At 40.8% G+C, this 24,199-nt stretch overlaps 1 protein-coding gene across 2 annotated transcripts in view; it reads right to left on the reverse strand.

Annotated features, from left to right (window-relative positions):
- Window positions 1-24,199, reverse strand: part of FNBP4 (formin binding protein 4) — a 32,869-nt gene continuing 8,670 nt past the window's right edge. For both annotated transcript variants that reach the window (XM_074230643.1, XM_074230644.1), the window contains exons 3-17: window positions 23,757-23,893; window positions 23,321-23,507; window positions 22,435-22,582; window positions 22,221-22,341; window positions 20,005-20,343; window positions 18,150-18,360; window positions 16,751-16,875; window positions 15,133-15,237; window positions 13,658-13,791; window positions 12,489-12,676; window positions 7,175-7,482; window positions 6,881-7,025; window positions 2,875-3,170; window positions 1,879-2,036; window positions 1-1,105 (exon numbers count right to left, since the gene is read on the reverse strand). In XM_074230643.1, coding sequence (XP_074086744.1) covers window positions 1,015-1,105; window positions 1,879-2,036; window positions 2,875-3,170; window positions 6,881-7,025; window positions 7,175-7,482; window positions 12,489-12,676; window positions 13,658-13,791; window positions 15,133-15,237; window positions 16,751-16,875; window positions 18,150-18,360; window positions 20,005-20,343; window positions 22,221-22,341; window positions 22,435-22,582; window positions 23,321-23,507; window positions 23,757-23,893 — 2,693 coding nt within the window. In that variant the 3' untranslated portion in view covers window positions 1-1,014. The remainder of the gene's footprint in view (window positions 1,106-1,878; window positions 2,037-2,874; window positions 3,171-6,880; window positions 7,026-7,174; window positions 7,483-12,488; window positions 12,677-13,657; window positions 13,792-15,132; window positions 15,238-16,750; window positions 16,876-18,149; window positions 18,361-20,004; window positions 20,344-22,220; window positions 22,342-22,434; window positions 22,583-23,320; window positions 23,508-23,756; window positions 23,894-24,199) is intronic.

Raw genomic sequence — 24,199 nt, forward strand, 5'->3', positions numbered from 1 at the left:
TCAGAAGTATAAAAAGATTTTATTAGTGCATATATACAAATTTACAAAGTCAAAAACTGGAGAAATACAAACAGCTTTAAAACACAATTTGCTTTTCCCTTCAGTTTAAAGAAAGTGACTGTTACCTGATTGTGATAAGATACAAAATACAGAAAGAACAAGGAACCGCTGTTTAAATACTGGACTCTTTCCAGAGAGTAAGGACAATATGAGACAGAAGGAAGGTGCACTTGAGAACAGACTAAAATGGAGACAGACACAGGAATTGGGACTCAATGGCTCGCTTCTGACACTCATCCTGCTCAGATCAAGGGACTGACAGCCACCGTTCTGCACCGACAGTAAATGGCAATTGTTGCTGCATGGGGCAAATTTTACACTCCACCTTCACCGAAGTGTCTAAGTGAGAGGAGTACATTCACTCTAGCATCTCTGAGGATACTAACCACTGGGGACAGCATGGACACTGGTCAGTCTGGGAGAAATAGCAGACCTTGATATTGTATTACATTGGGCAGCAGGCAGCCCAAGGCTGGAAGCACAGGCTAAGATTACCAGAGCATAAGCAAATAACAAGCTTTTTTGGAAAAGAGCCGCTGCCTTTTGCTTAATTGCACTTGTTGGGGATAGATGGTCAAGGGGCTCCAAATTGGAAACTACAGAGATCTGGATGACCGCTGGGACCCACCATCCCCACCCCACCCACCGATGAGCATTTTCTCATTCCCTTTTGAGGCTTCGATGGAGACTCAGCTGTCGACCCTCACACAAAGTGGAACCGACCAGTGTGACGAACAAAGGCAGCAGAGGAAGGCCAAGGGTCAGGCCCTGGAACAGTAGCCAGGATGATTCCAGTCCTCATAAGGGAGGGAAATGTTGGTTTTGCATGTGTTCTTTCATCAATCCAGGAAATTCAATGCTCTCTCCCAAAACATTTACAGTTTATTTGACAACAGTACAACTGGTAAGACTCTTAACTGTACATGAAAATAAAACACCAATGCCCCAAATGAACTAGGTGTTGGAAGCAGTTTTTCTCCTCTTTAGTCGAGCTCGCCAATCCTCAGGAAGGGCCTCAAAGTTTGCGTTTCTCTCAGCCAGGCCACTGTGGAAACAATGGACAAATTATCCATCACTAAGAGAAAAAAGCAGATGCTAATCTATTCCTGGGTGATGGGAATTTCTCGTAGAGCCAGTCTCTTCATTTGGGGCACTTCTGAGAAGTTGCAGTTTCAAGTTTTTATGGGAAAGAGTAGAGGCCCCCCTTAAAGTCCTACCATTTCAATCCAAGTGAATTCTTGTGCTTATTCCCTGCCCTCAGCACCAATCAAGGTGCTGAGACAAAAAACAAATAGTCCTTGTCCTCCAGGGACATTCGGGTCTGTTCCCTGGAGCATCATTTCAACTGGAGGAACAAAATCTGTTCACATCATAGGGCATGGGACTGTCAAGATCACATTTCAAGATACTTTTCATTATCCTGTAATTAAGTATTTTGCATTATTTCTCCACCTATTCTTGAAGTGTGGGAGTTAATTCTCTTTACAAGATATGGTCAAAGCCATTTAATCAATTAAGTGCTAGGCTTCCAAAAAAGCCCTTTAAATAAAGGTCTTGAATCAGGAATGGAAAAAATTCAGGGAAGGGTTACACGGTGAAGGACAAAAATCCTCTATAATCTTAAAAAAAAAAATTCAGGTCAGTTAGGTGGTGGAGTGGATAGGGCAACGACCCTGGATTCAGGAAGACCTGACTTCAAATCTGGCACCAAAACTTAACAATAAATCCAGTGATATGACCTTGGGCAAGTCACTTAAACCCATTGCCTTGCAACACCCCTTCCAAATAAAAAAAAATAAAAAACAAAATTCTCTTTACCTGACTAATTGCTGTTGTTTCCATTCCTCAATTCGCTTTTGTGATGTCAATTCCCGGTCTTCATCACTGGAGCTAGAATTCTCCTCTTCATCTAACTCCCGTTGGATACTCTGCCATTTCTTTACCAGAGATGGCATTTTTGTTTTACTCTTCTTCCCCTGAAAGAGTCCAATGTAAAATTTAGAAAAAAAATATTCTATGTAAAAATGAAAGGAGAAAATAAAAGCACTAATCTGAGGAAGCAAGAAAGCTAAAAGAACAAGAGGAGGCCTAGTCATTTTGTACAACTAAAATGACTACTGAATTGTAGATGTGTGTTAAGTTATTCCCTTATTCAATAAAAGATAGTCCCACATAGACCCAAATGGTTCTCAGAGGGCTTTGATAGAGGTGGAGATCACTATGTGAATGGGACCAGGGCAATGAACTGGGCAGGACTCAGTAGTTAGACCTGGGGGGGGGGGGGTGGGCGGGGTGGGCGGGTGTTCCAGGTATATGTTCTGGTAGTCTGAGATGGGCATGGGCAGAAGATAGATGATCATGATCTGAGTAGAAATATGTGGTTTGGGACGTTAGTTTAGCCTCTGTCTGATTTTTATCATTGAAATAAGCATGATGTTCATATAGAAATGCTATTGCATCCTTCCTTTCACTTAGCGCTCCTACTCCACCTTTACTAATGGATATTGGTTTCCCCTCTTCCTATATTCCTGGACTCTAATATGGGAGCCCATCCCCTCCCTTAGCCAAGTCACTTACTTTACCCAGCAGGCAAGTTCTTCCCCAGTGTGGTAACTAGCTGTCTCTGTAGTTTTAAAATAATCCCCTTCATGTACTCTAAGTGCCAACTAAAAGAATCCTCCCTCTCTCCTACCTGTCAAGTCCTCACCTACCAACTTCCTAAGTCATGATTTCAAGTCTAATACTTTAGCACGATTCTCCAATCAAAGTAGCTGTTTATTCTTTAGCCCAAAGTGATGACTTCATGTGCTCTACCTTGTCCTTCTTCCCCTTTCGACTCTTCTCCGGTGGTGGCATTTTGGGAGCAGGTGGAGGTGGAGGCTCTGTAATGCTAGCAGTGCTCAATAGGCTTCGAGATGGGACTGGCGGTAATGTGGTCACAGTCATTCTAACCGGTAAAGGACACTCAGGATAAGAGATGACAGTAGGTGATGCAGCTAGTCCCAGATAACTTGATTGTAGACCTACTCCTGTGGCTTGATGACTGGCACTTGTTGTTGGATGAGTGACATCTGAGGTTTGGTGGTGGCTGACATTTACAGTCTGGTGACCTAATAGAGAAGCACCGTAAAAAAAAAAAATCACATAAATGACAACAACACAAGTGATCAAATTTGAGCTTAACAGAGATTCTGGAACAAACCTCTATTTGTTTTTACTCACAGATTGTCCTACTTAAGAAACAAGGACAAAATAAAAAGAATTCTCTTTTCATCTGAACCTTTCCAATTTGTCTAGTAACATTTAACTAATGATCCCTCCACTCTAATAACTAGACAATCTAGAGAGTCAGTCAATCAACCACATGAACAGTATGTGTGGGAAAATTGGGATAGATAGGTCATAGGCTATATTCAAGGGGTCTTTAGTCTTTGCTTCCAGCACACTGCTGACTGGTGGCAAGGGCAGAAGTAGAATCCCAGGTCTCTCCTGACCTCTGTATTCTAAGTCAAAGATGCTGATGCAGATAAACAAGAGATCTAAATTGATTTGAAAAATCCAAAAAGGGGGGAGGGCGGAGCCAAGATGGCAACAAGAGTGGATCCTGTCCTAGGCGCTCTCTCATAAATCTTTGAAACTAAGGACTCTAAATTTTCGAGAGACAGAACCCACAGAGGGACCCAATGACCCAAGGTAAACTGGAAAAGAGCAGAAAGGCTCTGCTCCCCGGGGTCAGAGGGGGTCGGAGGGGTGGCCACCAGAGGGGTGGCCCGCCAGAGCGAAAGAACTTCAGCCTCCCGGAGGTAGTGCCAGGGCTCTGGGAGCCGCAGCTCACAGCAGGAGGGGAGTTTCCCGACCTGCGCCCCAGGGAGCACCGGGCACAAAGTGGGGGAACAGCAGGGGGTACCTCTGCCAGAGTGAGGCCTCAGGGCACAAAGCCAGCAGCTTGGTCTTTCTGCAGCCCTGATCCAGAAACAGAAGCAGGCAGAGCCGGTAAGCAGGAGCCCCCAGGGCATGAGCCCATTGGGCTGAGGGAGGAGAGTGAAGAGAGACTGCAGAGCTCTGTCCTCTGCCCCTGGAATGGGATTCTGGGGTTCTGACCACATTCAGATCCTGATTGCAGTCTAGGCCTCCCCATAGAACAGCAGCCCCCCCCCCTCAGCCCTGTGGCAGAGGGGGGGCGCTTATGGTCATTCACAGACCAGGAGGGAGGACAGAGCCCCACACACTGAGACCCTTGTGGGAGTGTCCCAAAAGCTCAGGAAGCACCACCAAAACAGGCTTAGACTGGGAAAATGAGCAAGCAGAGAAACAAGAGAAACACCATTGAGAAATACATTATCTATGAACCCAAGAAGGATCAATACTCCATCTGAAGATGAGGAAGCACAAGCTCCTGCATCTAAAGAATTCAAGGAAAAATAGAAATTAGGGTCAGGCTATGACAGAGCTCAAAAAAGACTTTGAAAATCAAATGAGGGAGTTAGAAGAAAAACTGGGAAAAGAAAGGAGATGCAGGAAAAACATGAAAATGAAGTCAGCAGCTTAGTCAAGGAAATACAAAAAAATGCTGATGAAAATAACATGCTAAAAAACCAGCTTAGGTCAAATGGATAAAACAGTTCAAAAAGTTATTGAGAAGAATGCTTTAAAAAGCAAAATTGGCCAGATGGAAAAGGAGATAAGAAAACTCTCTAAGGAAAACAAATCCTTCAGACAAAGAATAGAACTCAGGGAGATTGCTGAATTTATGAGAAATCAGGACTCAATACTTCAAAACCAAAAAAAAAAAAATTGAAAAATTAGAAGAAAATGTGAAACATCTCACTGAAAAAACAACTGATAATGGAAAACAGATTTAGGAAACATAATTTAAAAATTATTGGAATACCTGAAAGTCATGATCAGGAAAAGAGCCTTGACATCATTTTTCAAAGAATTACTACAGGAAAATTGCCCTGATATTCTAGAAGCAGAGGGCAAAATAGAAATGGAGAGAATCCACTGATCCCCCTGAGAAAGAGATCCCAAAAAACCAACTCCTAGGAATATTATAGCCAAGTTCCAGAACTCCCAAGTCAAAGAGAAAATATTACAAGCAGCCAGAAGGACACAGTTCAAATATCGTGGAGCTGCAGTCAGGATCACACAGGACTTAGCAGCAACTACATTGGAAGCTCGTAGGGCTTGGAATACAATATAACAGAAGGCAAAAGAGCTTAGAATGCAGCCAAGAATGAACTACCCAGCAAGGCTGAATGTCCTCTTCCAGGGAAAAAAATGGACTTTCAATGAACCAGGGGAATTTCAAATGTTCCTTTTGGAATGGCCAGAGCTGAACAGAAGGTCTATCTTCAGATACAGGACTCAGGTGAAGCATGGAGATTGGAGGAGAAGGGGAAAATATGAGGGACTTAATGAGGATGAACTGCATGTATTCCTGCATAGAAAAATGATACTGATAATACTCATATGAACGTTCTTAGTTAATAGAGCAGGTAGAAGGAGCTTTTATAGTTGAAGCACAGGAGAAAGCTGAATTCAAAGATAAAATATGGAGCAAAAATGGAGTCCATAGAAAAAAGGGAAATGGAATGGGAGAAAGAAAAAGGAGAGGGGGAATAGGCCAAGATATTTCATATAATAAGAGTTTTCTTTATTACAATGAGCTATTACAATGATATGGAAGGGGGGAGGCAAGGGGGAATGAGGGAATCTTCACTCTCATCAGAGGTGGCTAGGAGAAGAAACAGCATATATATACTCAATGGGGTATAGGCATCTGGAGTAAGGAGGCGGGACAGGGGGAAGGGGTGGGGATGTGAGTGATGGAGGAGAGGATGGACCATGGGGCGAGAGTGGTCAGATATAACACATTTTCTTTTTTACTTCTTGCAAGGGGCTGGGATTCGAAGGCCTGCCCAGGACCACAGGGCCAGGTGGATTCTGGGCCTAAGGGGTGGTATGGGGGCTCAGGGATTCTTGGCCCCAGGACCAGGGATCTGTCTGCTGCGCCACTCAGCGACCCTACAGCAGAGTCAGAGTGAAAGGAGAGAGAAAATATAGTACATGGTAGTGGAGAAATACGAAAGGAGGGAGTTGAGATCAGCAATGGCAACGGTGGAAAAGTATGGAAGTAACTTTTGCCATGGACTTATCATAAAGAATGTGACTCACTCGCGACAGTCATTGTTGGAACAAAGACTCACGCACATTTATTATTATTATTATTATTATTTTTGGGGGGGTGCAGGGCAAATGGGGCTGGGTAGCCTGCCTGGGGCCACATAGCAGGGTGATCATTGGGTGTCTGAGGCAGGATTTGGATCCAGGTGCACCTGGCTCAAGGGCCAATGCTCTGTCTGCCACCTAGCCACCCCTACTATTATTACTATTTCATTTTATTCTGGGTTTTTTTTCTTTTTTTTGGTTTTTGCAGTGCAGTGGGGTTCAGGTGGCTTGCATGTCATACGGCTGGGTGATTGTTGGGTGTACGGGGCTAGATGTGGGCTTGGGTGCTCATGACTGCAGGGCTGGTGCTCCTTCCACTGCGCCACCTGGCCATACCTACAATTATTACTATTATTATTTTTTAATTTTGATTTTTTTCTCTCCTCTTTACTTTATCGCTCAAGTGAGTGATAAAGGGGGTATTTTTTTACTCTTAAACAAGAATATTTCATTAATGTATAAAAACAATTTATACAAAATGAGAATAAATGTTATCAAACAAACAAAAAAAAAGAAAAAAGAAAAGAAAAATCCAAAATAGCAGCTTTACCACACCACAAGAGAAGCACCAAGGATGCTTGCTGCTCACCTGTCGTTAGGGCTGGCTGGCTATAGAGAACTGGAGAGCCACCAATGGTGGCTGATCTTTGGGCCACTCCAGGATTTGTTTCTGAGGCTTTCCTTTTCACTGCTCTTGTGGTAGTAGAATTGGAGGTGCTAGAATCAACTGAACTCTAAAATATGAACAAAGTTATGATAAGTATAGACATAAATTTTAATCATCTCTTCTAAAAAACAAAAGAAGGAATTTAAAAAATTCTCGGTTCATTTAACAAAAAGCCATTCAACACCCCCCCCCCCGATTACAATGTGTACCACTCACCTGGCTGCTGACAGCGGGAGTTGCTACAGAGGGCTTTAGGGGGGCATCTTCTTCAGTTCCTGGGGCAGGAGGCTCTTCATTTTCCTCATCCTCCATCTCTACCTCCTGAATCTCACCGTCTTCTCCAGGAGGTGGTGGCGGTGGGGGAGGAGGTGATTCAGGGGGAGGGGGAGGTGGGGGTGGCATTTCTAAGGGTAATGGAGGCTGAAGCACAGGAACATTGGATTGAAGGAGAGTCCAAAATGGAGTAAGTGGCACGAGTGATGCAGAAGAAACTTGACCAGAAAAGGGCTCTTTACAAAGAGAACCTAAGATAGACAGATACATGTTAGGAGAAAGAAAAAAGGCTAAACTGGATCAACAACTGATTGTTGGCAGCAACAAAATGGAGAAGTAAAAGTATAAAGCCAATTTGGTTTATGACCCTGACAGACAAGACATATGTCTTGTTTCCACCTAAGCCTATTCTATTTATATGTCTAACATCCTTTTATTGGGTGCTGCCCAATTTATTGCACTCAAAAATGGTTTAGTTTTTAAAAATTACCATTATTTCCAATCAGTATAATTAAATGACACTGGTTAAAATGTAAGATTTAAAAGGTTCTTTCAGAGGCTACTCTAGCTGAGTTCAATTTCTTACTGGGTCAGAGGCTGCAGGATAACAACGCAACTTACTGAAGTGGGAGCAGTGGAAGACAGAGTTGGTAAAACTGAATTTTGAGCTAAAATGAAAGTATAGGGGTTATGGCCTGGACTATAGAGGAAGGTACTCTCCCTTTCCCCTTACCTTTTTAATTAGTTTCATTCAAGTTAACAAGCTAAGGGCGAATTGGAGAGTACAATTCATTCAAAAATCTAAGTTTTTGATTAGGGTAAACAAACTTTTAGAATATGGGTCATTACTGAGTCCTCAATGGTGGTTATCAGAGGTTATTCTAGAAAACTAAAGGATAGTTTAATGTTACTAGGTTTTTTGCAATGAGGTTGCAAATGAGAACAGGGCTCAGAAAAGGGAGCAGAAAGGCAACAAAACCACCAGGGAAAACGTGCTGCCAATGCAAAAGATAGCAGGCAAGCTTAACTTCCCTTAATTCAATCTTAAATGCCTCAACTAGTCCCTCTAGCTCAGCAAAATGACACCCCCCCTTTTTTTTGGCAAGGCAATAGGGTTAAGTGACTTGCCTAAGGTCATGGAGTTAAGTATTAAGTTATTTGAAGCCACATTTGAACTCAGGTCCTCCTGACTCCACAGCTGGTGCTCTATTCACTGAGCCACCTAGCTGGCCCTTAAAGTGATCTCCTTTCAATTTCTCTCCCTTTTCTTCTGGGAAGCGTGTTAATGAAGAGGGGGGAATAAAAGGAAGAGATTCTTCTAATAAAGTGAAAGAGATTTTATAAGTTAAGAATAGGATCTCCCCTATTTTCTGAGAATTTTAAAGAGGGAGAAGGGGAAGATGCCCTAATGATTTTCTTCATTTGAATTTAACCCATGAACCTGGGACAAATAATCCAGATCATCTAGTCAAACACTTATTTGAGAGATGAAGCAAAGATTAGGCCCAGTGTTCTAACACATTTCTCTAGTTGGCAAATGAAACAAGTCCAATGACCTAAAAATCTCAGCCAAACAAATCTCACCTCTCAGGAAATAGATCCAGTTGCAGTCACCTGTTAACAGTTTCATGGTCAAAAGCAGTGTTAAACATGAACTTACAAGAGAACTTTAATGTATTTGTAGCTCCATAACTAAAAAAAAAACAACAAGCCTATTTAAAGTCACTTAGCTTTTAGAGTATTGCTATGTAGCAGAAAACGTCAGGTGCTATTGATGCTATTTGAAAATCTGCAAACTCATAAAATTATTGGGATATATCACAGATCCTAAAACTTGTCTTAGTGAGAATATACGATGAAAGAATATAGTTCACCACCAAAGGAGCCTGTAGCTCACCCAATGTTTGATCTTTATGATGCTGAGAAATTTTATGGATTAAAGCATTTTGCTGTAATTCAGGTCAGCAGACCACTATTAGTGTAGATCAAGGGCTCTCACTAACACATTACCATTCTGACTTAGCTTAAGCTGCTCTATGGACTTCCAGAGTGATCCATAATGCAATGGACATCTCCAACCAGGTGGGACTCAAGAGGGTTGCAGTTAGGTAGGATCCTCTTGAGAGACCTGAACTAGGACAATCAACAGTAGCAGCATTAATAATAGCCTTCTTAAGAGCTGGTGACAATTTTGTCCTTCCTACCAAAGCAACAATACACAACTGGCACACAACATGGCCAAGGTTAATGGCTTGGGAAGAGATAATCAAATTATGAGCAAATTAGATGCTCAAATGGGAAGTTGATACAAGTTTATGATTCAGGATATATATGTATATAGATGAAGCCTTATTGTTTGTGTCATGTCACAATAAACCCAAAGACAACTTAATCAGTTTTGTGCATATATAGTTTGAAACAAAATAGATGCCAAGTATATTAAAATTATTATGCTTTGGTAATTTATATACAAGTAATTTAACTCAAAATCTATAGCCTAAGACCTTTACGGAATACCTTAATATACTGACTTGATCTGCAATAGTAAGTTAAAATTTTGATTCAGTACCCAGTGTGAGAGTACATAGACATTGATGGCATAGAACTTGACACTGTTCTCATCACACTAAAATAAACAGGTCACTTTTTTTAAGTGCTCAGGAAAGACTCCAAGGCTGAAATCCAAGTTTGGCTGCCACAAAGAATAGCATCTTCATAGGTAATCTCACAACTAGATAGAATATGGGAAATCATCTCAAAGTTAAGAACAATGCGAATGAAAGAGTTTTGAATCCTACACATTTTTCCTTATGCACGTTTACTCAAAAATGTACTTTTATTCCCTCCTCCTCTCCCCATCAATTCACAAGTAACAACTAGAGACAAATGGCAGTAAGCAAGTTAGATTAGGAATTAAAATTTTAGGTCTAAGGAATTCAAAATAGCTAACGTTTTGATACTAGAATTTGATTAAGCAAAATGAAGAGATTCTGGGTATCCTGAAAAATTGTCCAACTTCAGGAAGAAAAGTGCTAAGCAAGAGATATTTATTTATAATTAGAATATTTGGAAATCTTCAAGTTCCTTTGGTTGAAACCACCTTTTTCCCCATTAATTATTATTAAAGATGCTTGCATGACTATATTAATAAATTTTCCTTCAGCAAGCCTTCTAGTTAAGTGTTAGTTTCCATAGCAGGCACTGGCCCCATGCCACGAGGCCCCTGGCGTGACGAGAGGCTCGATGCTCCCACAGCAAGACTGTTTTTACCTCCTGGGAGGAGGCTGGGAGAACTGCTTTAAAAACAGCTCCACTGGAGGGAATAAATCCCTTAGGAAAGTCAAGGGAGTGACTAGAAAAAGCAGGGAATAAATGAATGTGGGCATCGCTTTTAGTGTTTTTTTTTGGTCCCTATTAGCAGGGTTAGTGATGCTAGAATTCCTCTATATGAATGGAGAGAAAAAAAGTGACAGTAACTCATGACCACACAGTTAGGCAGGGCTGAGATTTAAAGGATATTTTATATATGCCTCCTAAGAACTGCAAAGTTTCTCTATTCATCATACAATAAAAAATCACTATAATCAATTTGCCATTTGCATCTTACTACTCTGAATGCAGTGAAGAATCAAAAAAAAAAACTTCATGAACAAGTGAGAAGCTTCAGTTCTGCAAATCTAGATTGGATTATAATTCTAGATTCATGTGGATAGTTAAGACAACTGATGAGGAAGGATGCTGCTTTGGGGGCAGAAATTTGGAAGATAAAGCTTGTTTTCTTGATGTAAACAATGTTCCACAGTTCTCAGATAATTAAAAGAGTCAGTTACTCATTTAGAGAGAGGACAGATTTCTATTCCATTAAAGAAGCTGCTAATTTTTATCTATTTATTTATTTTTGAAATTTTTCTGCTCGGACCTGGGTGACCCATAACAGATAAAATTGACCATGGTTAGTAGGAACAAATTCTGTACTTGATTTGCAAAATATGGGATTACCAGAATTCCAAATAATTACTCTTCTTGGAGGCCTAATGGAAAGCTGAATATGCATATTCAAAAAAAATATGCCTAGAGCCTATTAGGTAGAATAGGTGCTACTAGGTGTCGGCTCTTATCAAAAAATCAAAATTTACTGCTTTCTCAGAGGTATAAGTGTCTCCTAGCTATTAGGGCAAAAGTTTCCTACTGTGACTGAGTTGCTGTTTTCCACTCCCATGCTCAAATACAATCACTGCTGTCACCTATCATCAACAGCAAAGAACTAGGAATGCCATGGTCTTATCATCTTGATCATGTTAGAATCCATTTCTCCTTCCATTATTAAAAAAACAGCAGCATACATATCAACTGTTGCCTTTATGAGATACACAATGGAATTATTTCTGTGACTTTCCAACCACTCTCTGGCCTGTAATTAATTTATCCCTGAAAATGCTGTTTTTTCATATGCAGAGAAAACTTAAGAGATCTGAGACTTCAAGAACTACAAACAGGGTACCATGAGTATTTCTGACCACTGTCTTTGGTGCCTGTGCTCCTCAACCACTGGCTGCTGGCTGCCATTTCCTCTGCTTGCCTTGGTTCCTGACCAACTGAATTCAGCTTGTCCAGGGTGCTAGTCTAGTTATGACCAGGAGCTGTCACCTTCCTGTCTGACAGGACTAGGCAAGACAAATCAGATTACAATCTGAGAAACATTTAATCATCTTAATTCAATGCCCCCTTCTTTGTACTGTAACAAGTCATATGTTCTTACTGCTCATGCAGAATTACAACTAGGTCTGACTGGAGGTAATTTTCAAATACAGTTTTTTTTAGGTTTTTGCAAGGCAAACTGGGTTAAGTGGCTTGCCTAAGGCCACAGCCACACAGCTAGGTAATTATTAAGTGTCTGAGACCAGATTTGAACCTAGGTACTCCTGACTCCAGGGCCAGTGCTTTTATCCACTATGCCACCTAGCTGCCCCTTCAAATACAGTTTTAAAGTGATTGATGCCTTGATAGCATCCCTTCCAGGTCCAGACCCACCTGACCTTCAGGATCTATCTAGCTACTACTTTTCTCAATGTTTTCCTTTTTCTGGGGGGGGGGAGGGTTAAGCTACTATTTCTTAGTTGGCAGTTAATGTTATATCCTTGAGAAGAAACAAAAACAAAAAGCCTGCCCCTGCCCTCCTTTACACATGTGTATTTGTGAGCCCTTGAGCCCAAGACATTCCTGCCTTAATGACTAGACTGCAAACTGCTTTCTTTACCTGTGGAATTCTCAGTGGATTCCCCAGAGTTTGCATCAGTGCCAGTTTTCTCTTTCAAAATTTGTTTATGAAGAGTCTCTGCTTTATTTTCTTGGGCTTGCCCTTCTTCTTCTTCTTCTTCACCATCTGGGAACTCCCACTGAGACTCGCCCGAATGTTCGTTTACATAGAAATAACGTCTATGATCCCTAAATCACAAGAAAGAAAACACATGTTTTAAAACCTAATCTCCTGTAGTGACACTTACACTTGGTCCTGTCCCAGGACAGCAGTCTGCTCTCACAGGGAAGAACCTCTTCTTAATGAACTGCTATTCACAAAGGCAACAAACAGCTTTGAGAATTGAGGAAGGAGAGCCAAGGATGATTCAAAGCTATTTGCACTGCCAGCAGCTCTGTGAATACAGCCCTGAGCCCTCCAACTCCAACAGATGACGGGCTTGAAAAACATCTCATTTTTTGCCAATGCTTAACAGGGTTTCAAGTGTTATTAATGAAGGGACTCAATCGCCTAGAACCCTAATTTCCCTTCCAAAGAAGAGAACAGCGGAGTTTGTGAAAGATGGCTCTTCCCCTCTTGGACCGTGGAATTCACATTTCATACTCTTGATATCAAACACAGTGAAAGCTAAAGAGAGGGAGAGGATCTGGGAGCTGAAAAATAAAAGAGCAAAGATTTCAAATAACGAAAAAAAAAAAAATCAAGAAAAGCCAAATATAAAAAGAAATATTTTCGTCTGACCTGCTGGCAGAAGATAGTAATCTTGCTCTTCATTCACATCTTGCACCACGAAGCTTTCCTTAACTTCACCGAGGTTAATCAGGAGTAGTTGCTTCCAGAGGTCCTGTAAAGCGCACAGAGCTCTCGCATGCGCTTAACCCCCAAGCCCGCCCTACTCCGTGAAATTACACTCTGGAGAGTAAAAACCAGCTTTGTCCAATCTCGGGAAAAAATCCGTTACATGGAACACTTTAAACATTTGCTTTTTGTTTCTCCAATTTGTGGCTGGCCCAAACTCTGTAAGTGCTGGTGGTGCTCTGCCTGCCCAGCACCACTAACGTAGCTGCTCGTAGTCTCCAGGCAGGACGTCACGTCGTCAGGTGGTGATGATCACAAATCATGTCTGAGATGTCAAAGGTGAAAGGTGAAAAGGGGAGAAGAGTGCGTACCTGTCCCAGTGGCAGGACCAGCCTTTAGGAGTGGCGTTTATTTCATACTGTTTTAGTTGTTCTGCTGCATCCTGTAGTTTTCGTTTGAGGTAGTTTCCGTTGAGAGCGCCTTCTCGCCAGTCTGCAATCCTCGTCTAGCAATAAACAAAGCCAATTCATTATTCTAAAGAGTAACTTGGCTGGCTCTAGGTGTTGGCTATTCTCTCTGGCCAGGAGGGAGGTATAGGCCCAAAGCTGTGCTGCTCTAGCAGGAAGTGGCAATAACAACATGGATTGGCTGGCTTGGGCTAGGGTATGATTAAGGTCTTGTGGTTCACGGGTGGGAAGGCATGACTGGGTTTCTGGATCCAAATTTTCAGTGGAGGAAACTTGTCAGGATAGAGATGTCTTTCACTGATGCATATCACAAACGCTCTTTAAACTTATATTCTGAGAGGATTGTTGGGATAATGGAAGTTTGGCTAAGTGACTTGTCACCCACCCAGGTCTAATGTGAGTCAAAAGTAGGACTTGAACCCAGGCCTCTCTGACTCCCAGCCAGACTTCTCATATCTGTGGCATTATTGCTGGAAAATTCAGCTTCACCACCTAAGACCTCCTAGACTCTATGAGTGATTCATCTAACATGCACCCAAGTAATTAAAGGGATTCTTAAAGTATACATTATTATTTGTGACAATGGATAAGAGATCTAAGTTATTCAACTTTGATTTAAAAAATGTAAAGTATAATTTCTTTTTTTAGAAATAGGTCTGTCTGAAATAAAAAGAAATAGGTCTGGCTTCTTATTGGTTAACTAAATTACTGACTAGTCTAAGATTTTAATTCCTATTGGATTGATTTCTTCAGGCATATTCAACACATGAAGTATTTTTTCCCCACAAAGTAGATCATCACTCATCTGTCTCTGTCCCTGGAACAGCTCCATAAGCATGGGTGTGCTGCATGGGTGCTGTCTTGCCAATCAGAGGTGCTTTCACACAGTTCTACAACAATATTTGGCACTCATAAAATACTTTTAAGACTTGTGAGAAGCTTTATTAACAAATGGTAATGAGATAGCAGCTAACATTTTTAATGCCTGGAAAGCATGTTAGTGAGCCTTCCTTTGGTCCTCACAAAAACCCTAGGGGATGCATAATTGATCTCCATTTTCCAGATGAGGAAACTGAAGAAGAGAAATTGCCTTGCCTAGGATCACACAGCTACAAAGTCCTTGACTGGACTTGACCCCCTAGACTGGAGGACTGGAACTCAAGTCTTTCCAAATCCAGCATTCCATCCACTATGCCACCTAGCAGCTACCATCATCATGTTTTTGCTCTGGGTAGTATTATTTTTGATTCTTGAACTCACAGTTCAGAAATGTAGAGCAAAAAAAGTCACTCTTGCATTAAAAATTTCATATAATCTACCAGTTAATCCCACAGGAAATGAGCGGTGAATACAAAATTGGCTAATAGGCACAAACCTACCTCAGTTTGTAAGAGCAGCACATGAAAATTGGAGATGGACTGTCTGCTAATTCCTAAAAATTCCAGTTTACTGGTCAGGGTATTTGCCAATTCTCCAATCTGAAACTGTTCCCCAAGGGAGAAAAGAAAGGAAAAGAATACAAGTCAATAGCAGTTCCTAGAATATGACTGACACCCAAATATGCCACTCAAAGAGGTTCTTCTTTGGACAATCTCTTTGCCTCATAGTCATCAATGCACAGTTAAAAGAATGTCCTTCAGAACTGACCAACATTTTTCATCTGCAGAGAAATGTCTACACATGAACAATGAAGTTGTCATGTCAAACACGACAAGTTCCTGTCAAAACCATCATTTTAGGAACTTGGTAACCTCCACTACTTGTTTTTAAAAAGGCCTTTTAAGTAGATACAGCCCTGGAAACATCAAAGGTGAGCTACATTCTCTTTCGTACAACCTCTGCTTTGTTCCCCGTTCACTAGAACGCTGCTCCAATTCTTTCAGGTAAAAATAAAACAAGCTACTGATTGAGATATTCTTTCTTTGGTTATTAGTTTGTAGGATGGTTATTAGGAATAAGACATATTGTGTTTGTGACTGTCCTCTTAGAATAATGTTCTAAACAAATTCATTCTGTCATTTATCCTTCACTCTAATGGTCTGGTGTTCACCCCACTCTTCAAAATATATATAAGGAAACAAGCCCACAGATTATTAGCTAGAAGAGATTCCCAAATTCATTTGAGTCCAACTCCATTTTATATACAAGGAAAGCAAAACTCAGGGAAGGGCTAAGTGTGACCCAAGTTCACCCTACTCCAAGGTAGGAGAGCTCTTTGGCCTGACAACAGGTAGCAATTCTTCAATGAAGTCTCTTTCGAAAAAAATACAGATACACATTTATATAAGTGTTTGGGGAAGAACTAGAACTGGCCTGGGTAGAAAGGAATACATTTTTTCTCCACTGAGTAAAAAAGTTTGGTAGTCTCTAAACTGCCATTTGTATGTGCCCCCATACTTTTTGGGGAAAAATGTTTTATATGAGGAGTTAATTTAATAGCACCATCAAATTAAAACATAAATGGGAAAAGTTTAGCAAAATAAGTAAAAAATGCAATACAGAGATAATGTTCATTTGTGGTTTTTCTAAGTCAATATATGGCTGGTAGGGATACACACAAATGGCGGTTTAGAGACTACCGGACTGCTCTTTACACAAGAGGAAAAATTTATTCCTTTCTACCCAATCCAGGTCAGTTCTATTTCTGTCCCAAACAGTATTTTTGTAGTTAAACTGTAATAGGGAAATATACTACTAGTATTAACTGGAGAAAAAATAAGTTCTATACAGTACTAGTTGCTATTGCTGGTACAAGTTGCTCTTTTGCTTGCATAAATCTATGTGGAAAAGAACTTATATATGGGTAAAAATACCTAACAACTTCATAATCCCCCCTCCCTCACTTGTGAAAATAATTCACTAACCTATATCCTGGGTGGAATGACTATGCTTTGCAGATAGCAAAAATGGTTCATTTTGCTGAACTGCAGTGTTTGTAGTGGCGAAAGGCTGATTAAAAAAACACATTTCTAAGGCTGCAATGATCAATATACTTACTTTCAAATCCTGTTCTTCATCCATCTTTGGCACCGTTTGTGACTTTAGTTTTTCTGGAGATTCTTCAGTTTCAAGTTCTTTGTCTGAATTCTCATCTATTTTTTCTGAATTCTCAGTGCCCATTACTGGAAAAGAAAAACACATATCCCTTATTGACCAAAATCCTAGTTTTCTCTACATAGCTCTTTCCTTCCTTCCCTTAAGCTAATGTTCGGTTATGGGCAGGAAAAGACTGGGAAACTACAACCTCTCACTTTTCTTTTATTCCTGAATAATTTTAAGCTTGTGGTCAAAGTAAGATGCCTAGTGTATAATAGAAGATAAAAGTATAATAGAAGAATTTTTTTTTTTTAGGTTTTTGCAAGGCAAATGGAGTTAAATGGCTTGCCCAAGGCCACACAGCTAGGGAATTATTAAGTTTCTGAGATTGGATTTGAACCCAGGTACTCCTGACTCCAAGGCCGGTGCTTTATCCACTATGCCACCTAGCTGCCCAGAAGAAAATTTCTTAAAAGAAAATAAAACCTACCCCCCATAGGCCCTCCTCCCTGCCCTCCAAACTCCTAGTGGCTATCATTTCTTTAGACACAGCAGATATTTAATACAAGTTCTCAATGTCTTCTTGGTTTTTACTTGTTTCTGTGGATGATCCACTAGGAATTTTTTTTTTTTTAGATTTTTCAAGGCAATGGGGTTAAGTGGCTTGCCCAAGGCCACATGGCTAGGTAATTATTAAGCGTCTGAGGTTGGATTTGAAACCAGGTACTCCTGACTCCAAGGCTGTTGCTCTATTCACTGTGCCACCTAGCCGCCGTCCACTAGGAATTCTTTCCTCAACTGTCCCTTGTGAATGCCTTTAAAACTACTTTGTAGTTTTTACGAAGTTCAGATGCCAGTACCAAAAACATGACGTGGCTAAGAGATGTGAATTCTATAAGCTAATGCACACTCCTTGCCATAACCTTAGAAGTTCCCTCACATCACTGATGTCAGGGTTTCCCAGACACAACTTGGATGCACTGGGAAATGACGAGATTCTTCTGCAGGACTTTTTTTTGAACAAAATATGAATAGCACCTGGAAGTTTGACTAACTGCTTCCAAGTAATGACATTTTTCTTTTGTTTGAAAGCTTTCAAATATCCTAAAACCATTAGCCTAATGTTTCCATGTCAGACTTTTATTGTTTGTTGCTATATCCTCTCTGCTTTAATGTGTTCTCTATAAAAGGGAATGAAGCTTTATTCAAAATGTACCATCGATTAATTCATAATTCATGAAGTAACTCTAAGGTGTGTACATTAAGAATGGGATAAACAATATTGCTTTTTATATACTATTACAAGAAGAAAGCAATAACCTAAAATCCTTCCACTATGCTATGAAAATCTTTGAATTACCAATTTCTCCATTTTCTGGGGTCTCACGGCCAGTTTTGCTAGAACTCCGGCTAGTAGATTCTGGACTGGTAGCTCGGATAAACATCTTCCATTTCCCTCTTTTAGACATAAGTCTACGCATTCCATCTTGAGATGCTGATTGACTGATATCAGAACGAGGACTAGACCCTGACACACTGCCATCTCCTTCCTCCAAAGCACGCAGTTCTGCCTAGAAAAAAATCAAGTTCAAATTATATCAGCTGTTTGTTTTAAGAGTTGGAATAAGCCCCCAGAATATACTATAGGTACTTTGAGTGCAGAAGAATACATTGTCTAGCTCTTGGTGGAGCTCTAAGCCTAGGATTTAATGTACTCTGGACAGTAGATAACTCAGCTAAATTTCTCTGGAGGGATGGTTGGGAGGGTGGTGATGTGAGACAATCAGGGTTGCATAGCTAAATAAATGTCACATGTTTGAATTCAGGTCCTCCTGCCTCTAGGGTCATTGCTCTAACCACTGCATCACTGAGCTCCTGCCAGATTATTTAATGATTCTGCACTTAAAAGCGCTTCAGAAACTGTCCTTCAAACAAAATGTTTTATACAGTTGTCTTTCCATCTAAAGCTCTCTCCTGATAGGAGAAATTCTTAATATGTTCTCTGATATTTCTAAGAACTCAGATCTGTCCCATAAATCAAGGACCTCAGCTGGCACCAGCAGGCAGAAATGGGGACCAGGAGGTTAAAATTAAAAACCTGAATCCCAATAGAACATATCCTAAATTTTTACTCTGGCCTTTTTCCTGGGACGGGGGTGGGTGAGTGATAGTTTGGGGAATGAGAAACTTTGCCTCAATGCCCATAAACAACTTTTCTGCAGGGTATAGTCTTAGCCCAGAGGTTCTCAACATTAAAGCTTGTGGATTTTAACTCCTATAGAGGTTATACATTTCCCAACATGATTCTGAGATACTAAGAGTCTGGTCAAGGACCAGCCCAGAAGAACCCAGAATTCCTGACTCAAGCTCTCTAACCCTGCCCATCCACTCATTCAGCCAACAAGGAGAGCCTGCTAAGCAGGCTCGGAGCTAACCAAGTAGAAAAGAAGATCTGTGCCCCCCCCCCCAATTGAATGCAAGAGACCAGGGGGATGGGAGGGAGGGGACTGGGAAAAGTTTTCTGGAGAAAGCCAAGAGGCAGAGCATTCTTGGCATGGGAGACAGTTTGAATGGGAAGATGGGGCATCTTGTTTAAGGTCACTATCCCTGGGTCCAGGGGAAGGGAGGGGAGTGAGAGGTGTGAGAAGAATGAAGGGCTCTGAACACCCCAAAGGATTAGCCGTGTGTGTGTGTGTGTGTGTGTGTGTGTGTGTGTGTTTGGGGGGGGGACACACACATACCAGCATGCTATTTGAATAGTCTACTCATGAAATGATAGCTAAGGGGTTGCACCAGGGTGGTAGCAGAGAGAGAAAAGGGGTAAAGAGGCCTTGGTTGTGAAGTGGAGATTTGGTATGGTAATAAGGAAGGGTGGAAGAGAGGAGTTCCATTTTGGACAGATGGGGGTAGTAAATCCAATTCTCTCTTTTCTTTTCTTTCTTTTTAGTTTTTTTTTGCAAAGCAAATGGGGTTAAGTGGCTTGCTCAAGGCCACACAGCTAGGTAATTATTAAGTGTCTGAGATCTGATTTGAACCCAGGTACTCCTGATTCCAAGGCCGGTGCTTTATCCACTACGCCACCTAGCCGCCCCCATAAATCCAATTCTCTCAAAAGGTACATTGTCAGAAACTATGAAGAAACCTCCTAAGTCCAATTTCTGTTGAAAGGTAGGCCAGCAGATACATGCTCCATGAGCTCATTCCTGGGCACTGACCTTTTTTCTCTCCAATACGAGCTCCAGCTCAAGAGTATCTTGTTCTTCTTCCTCTTCACTCTCTCCTGACTGCACAACACTACAAAGATCCTCTTGGGAGTTATCTTCGGGGTTCTCTCCCAGAGCTTCTGGAGCTTTCCTTGTCCCTGACAGCTCCTCTGTGGTCGTCATCTCCTTCACCTCTGCTATGGCATCGACTTCTTGACAAATCACTTTTCTCCTCCATCTTTCTTCTTCTTCTTTCACACCCTCAGGCAATAAAGGGGCCAGCAGAGCAGCTGCCACACCCTTCTTCTCCTCTTCATTATTGGAAAGAGCTTGGATACCTTCATTTACCTCCTGCAATGATATGAGAAATATTCTCAGTGACCCATTTTGACTTCTTAGATACCCCTCTGCTTATAGCCTAAAAAAAGCTTAAATGTGAAGCCAAATCCTCTTTCAGTCATCCAAACAATGTTAACAAACATGAATCCTTGCAGTTGGTATCCCCTCTAAATAAGATCATTAAATAGCTTTTGTTCACTAATTACTTCAAGGTGACTGATTAGTGCTTTCTTCTCAAGATTACCTTTATTCTTTTTTTCTTAGAAAGTATTTAGTTTTGAGTTTTACAATTTCCCCCAATCTTGCTTCCCTCCCAACCCCCTACAGAAGGCATTCTGTTAGTCTTTACATTGTTTCCATGGTACACACTAATCTAAGTTGAATGTGGTGAGAGAGAAATCATATCCTTAAGGGAAAAAAAAAGTATAAGAGATAAAATTATATAATAAGATATCATTTTCTTTTTTGGATTTTGCAAGGCAAGTGGGGTTGAGTGGCTTGTCCAAGGCCACACAGCTAAGTAATTATTAAGTGTCTGAGGTCAGATTTGAACCCAGGTACTCCTGAGTCCAGGGCAGGTGCTCTATCCACTGTGCCACCTAGCTGCTCCTCATTTTTTTTTTTAAATCAAAGGTAATAGTCTTTGGTCTTAGTTCAAATTCCACAATTCTTTCTCTGGATACAGATGGTATTCTTCATCATAGCTAGCCCCAAATTGTCCCTGATTGTTGCACTGATGAGATGAGCAAGTCCATCAAAGTTGCTCATCACCCCCATGTTGCTGTTAGGGTGTACAATGTTTTTCTAGTTCTGCTCATCTTGCTCAGCATCAGTTCATGCTTCATCAGGCTTCCCTGAATTCCCATTCCTCCAGGTTCCTACTAGAACAATAGTGTTCCATGACATACACAAACCAGTTTGCTAAGCTATTCCCCAAATGAAGGACATTCATTTAATTTCCAATTCTTTGCCACCACAAACAGGGCTGCTATGAATATTTTTGTACAAATGATTTTTTTCCTCTTTTTCATAAAGATTACCATCATTCTGATGTTAGTAAGCAAAACTGGTAGAAGGCATTGGGGGGGGGGGGGGGGAAGGAAAGGACCCAAGCATTCTACTTCTAGGTTCTATTAACCCTGTGAGTAACTTTGGACAATGCCTAAGTCCATTTCCATTTCTGTAAAATGAGGACCTCACAGAGAGACTGTGAAGGTTATTTAAAGTACAGGCTCCCTCCCCTTCCCTGAGACAAGATGGCTCACTCAGTTTATGTTGTCAAATGAAGACTAACTGCCATGGAGTTGTTATGGGGTCCAAATACAAAGAAAGGATTTAAAAAGTGAAATGTCCCATATCTATCTGGCCAGTTGCATTAGCCTTAAAGTGCTTCCTCAGTGTGTAGGGAACCTGGTATTCTCAAACAGCACAAAGCTGGCCAGGCAGATTCTCTCAGGAAGCAGAGCCTGTGGTTACAATTGGCTTCACTAGATTCAAGTTCATTTACCAAAGGGTGGCTAGAGCCACTAAGTTAAAGGATCTCCTAAAATTCATTTGTTGAAGGTCTACTGATAAAACAATGGATGCATAAAGAATGAAGACAATTCTAGGTCTGATGTCTCCAAAAGACACAGTCTCTAGCAAACCAAACACACATGGCAATAATGTAAGACTTCAAGTACATGACAATAACAACAAAAAACTGAATTCAACACAAAAAGTATGAATGAATATTGAGTAAGACAAAAGTACTTTTAATGGTTTCAGTAAAGTTTGGGAGAAGAAATTGATCCCAGAGGACCCTGACAAAAGACTTCAGATCCAAGAACAATCTCACAACCCAGAACTCTCTGGCTAAGATGAACAAACACTAAGCTGCTGGCACTGACCTTTTTCACTTCTCGCTTAACCAGGAGTGGAGTGCTCTTGTTAGTGGTAACACAAAGAGTCTTTTCTTTGGAGTACACATCTGCTGGCACCAGGAAACTTGCCTCAGCACCTGTGACAGAACTAAAGACGAAGATTCTCAGCAGAAGCATAGAGAAGACCCTAGAAAGGCAAGAACCGAGTCCGAAGACAAAATGTTCCAAAGCTCCTTCTTACCTCTGCTGGTAATGCTGTGCTCCCTGGACTTGGGTAGCCAGGTACTGTGGCAGTTCCCAAGTCACTTCATTTGTCTGTGTGTTCCAATAGTAATAACAACCTGTGTTCTCATCCCAAACTTCTTGCCAGTCTCCCATCTCAATTCCCACTAAAAGAAAAGAAGCAGAATTCAGCAAAGAGGCTATTTTTCATGATTTTGTTATTAACCATTTAGTCAGTCAGCTCCCAACCAGATTGCAAACAATAAATTTCCCTCTTCTTTAGTATCTCCTAAAGAACAAGCCCTACAATTAATTGCAAGTATAGTTTTATAAACAAAAAAACCTCTAATTCAACTATATTTATGTATATATTGTAAGTATCTAAATAAAAGTAATGCCTTATTACTTACCTAGCAGAGATACTTACTGGTCCTAATGAGACAGCACATAGGCATCTATTAGGGTAGTAGATCTCAATGGTAAATAGCCATCTTTACAAACAAACATTTCAAGCAACTACCTTCCAAAAATATTTCAAAGCCCACAATCTTTGTTTTTTTTTTTTTAAGCTTTTTTCAAGGCAAATGGGGTTAAGTGGCTTGCCCAAGGCCACACAGCTAGGTAATTAAGTGTCTGAGACCAGATTTGAACCCAGGTACTCTTGACTTCAGGGCCGGTGCTCTATCTACTACACCACCTAGCTGCCCCCGAAGCCCACAATCTTAAGGGTTGGTAGCAAATAATTACATCTTTTATTTTTGATACTACCAACTAACTGAATTTAAATTCATTTTCAATTAACATGATAATGAAAATAATGCACGGACAACAAAAATTTCTATTTTTCTCATGCCTCTTTTATAGCAAAAGGGATGACTTCAAAGACACTAAAGAATCAAGCTCACCTCCTGCCAAGGAACACTGGGTATCATACTGCCATCCTGATGCTTGTGCTGAATCTGCTCCATTTGCTGATGAAGAGGAAAGGGAGGCTGTTCCAGACTCCTTGGGCTCTGGTCGAGGTGGAGTTGGAGGTGGAGCAGAAGTGCTAACAGCTGATACAGGCTGGGGGGCTGTTATGGCATCAATTTCCTTTAAAGGAAGAAATGACAAATGTATTACACTAAAAATCAATAAAGCAGGAGAAAATATAGTCACTATTTTAAAAAATTCAACTGTATTCAATCAATTCCTTAACCTCTTTCCTCAGAAATCCTACTGCCAAAGCTTTAAAATCTTAGGAACATTTTTGCAGATTTAGGAGTTTAATTAAAGTTTGATTTTATTTGAATAATAAATTATTTGAGTAACTCCTGCCACTAAGACTGAACTATTACTGACCGCTAGGAAGTTGGCCAACGTGCTGTCAATATCAGTAGATTGGTTTCCATTTGTCTCCTTAGGCAACACTGGTTTCTCGGCTATATCACTCTCATCATCATCACTGTCTGCATAGGCACCAAGCAAGCACAAACCTCCTGGTGACCAAACAAAAAGAAACCAAATTAGTAAGAATAAATGAAAACATTATAGGAAAGATGCCTCACTGAAGATTATTTGATAATTGCGAAGCTCCATTTTGCAAATTTTTAATCCAAAGCTGAACTTTATATTGCCATTTAGCAGATAACAAATGAGTATTTTTCCTGAAAACAAGTTTTCTAACTAATAGCTGAGACAAAGCAGTCAAGAGCCATTTCAGGACCTCATGAAAAGACACTAGTTTCTGTCGTTTGGGGACTCTGAGTAACCTGCCAGCACTGCTAAAAGGGAATAACAGAGAC

Source organism: Macrotis lagotis, chromosome 3 (genome assembly GCF_037893015.1).
Source record: "Macrotis lagotis isolate mMagLag1 chromosome 3, bilby.v1.9.chrom.fasta, whole genome shotgun sequence".
Taxonomy (NCBI): domain Eukaryota; kingdom Metazoa; phylum Chordata; class Mammalia; order Peramelemorphia; family Peramelidae; genus Macrotis; species Macrotis lagotis.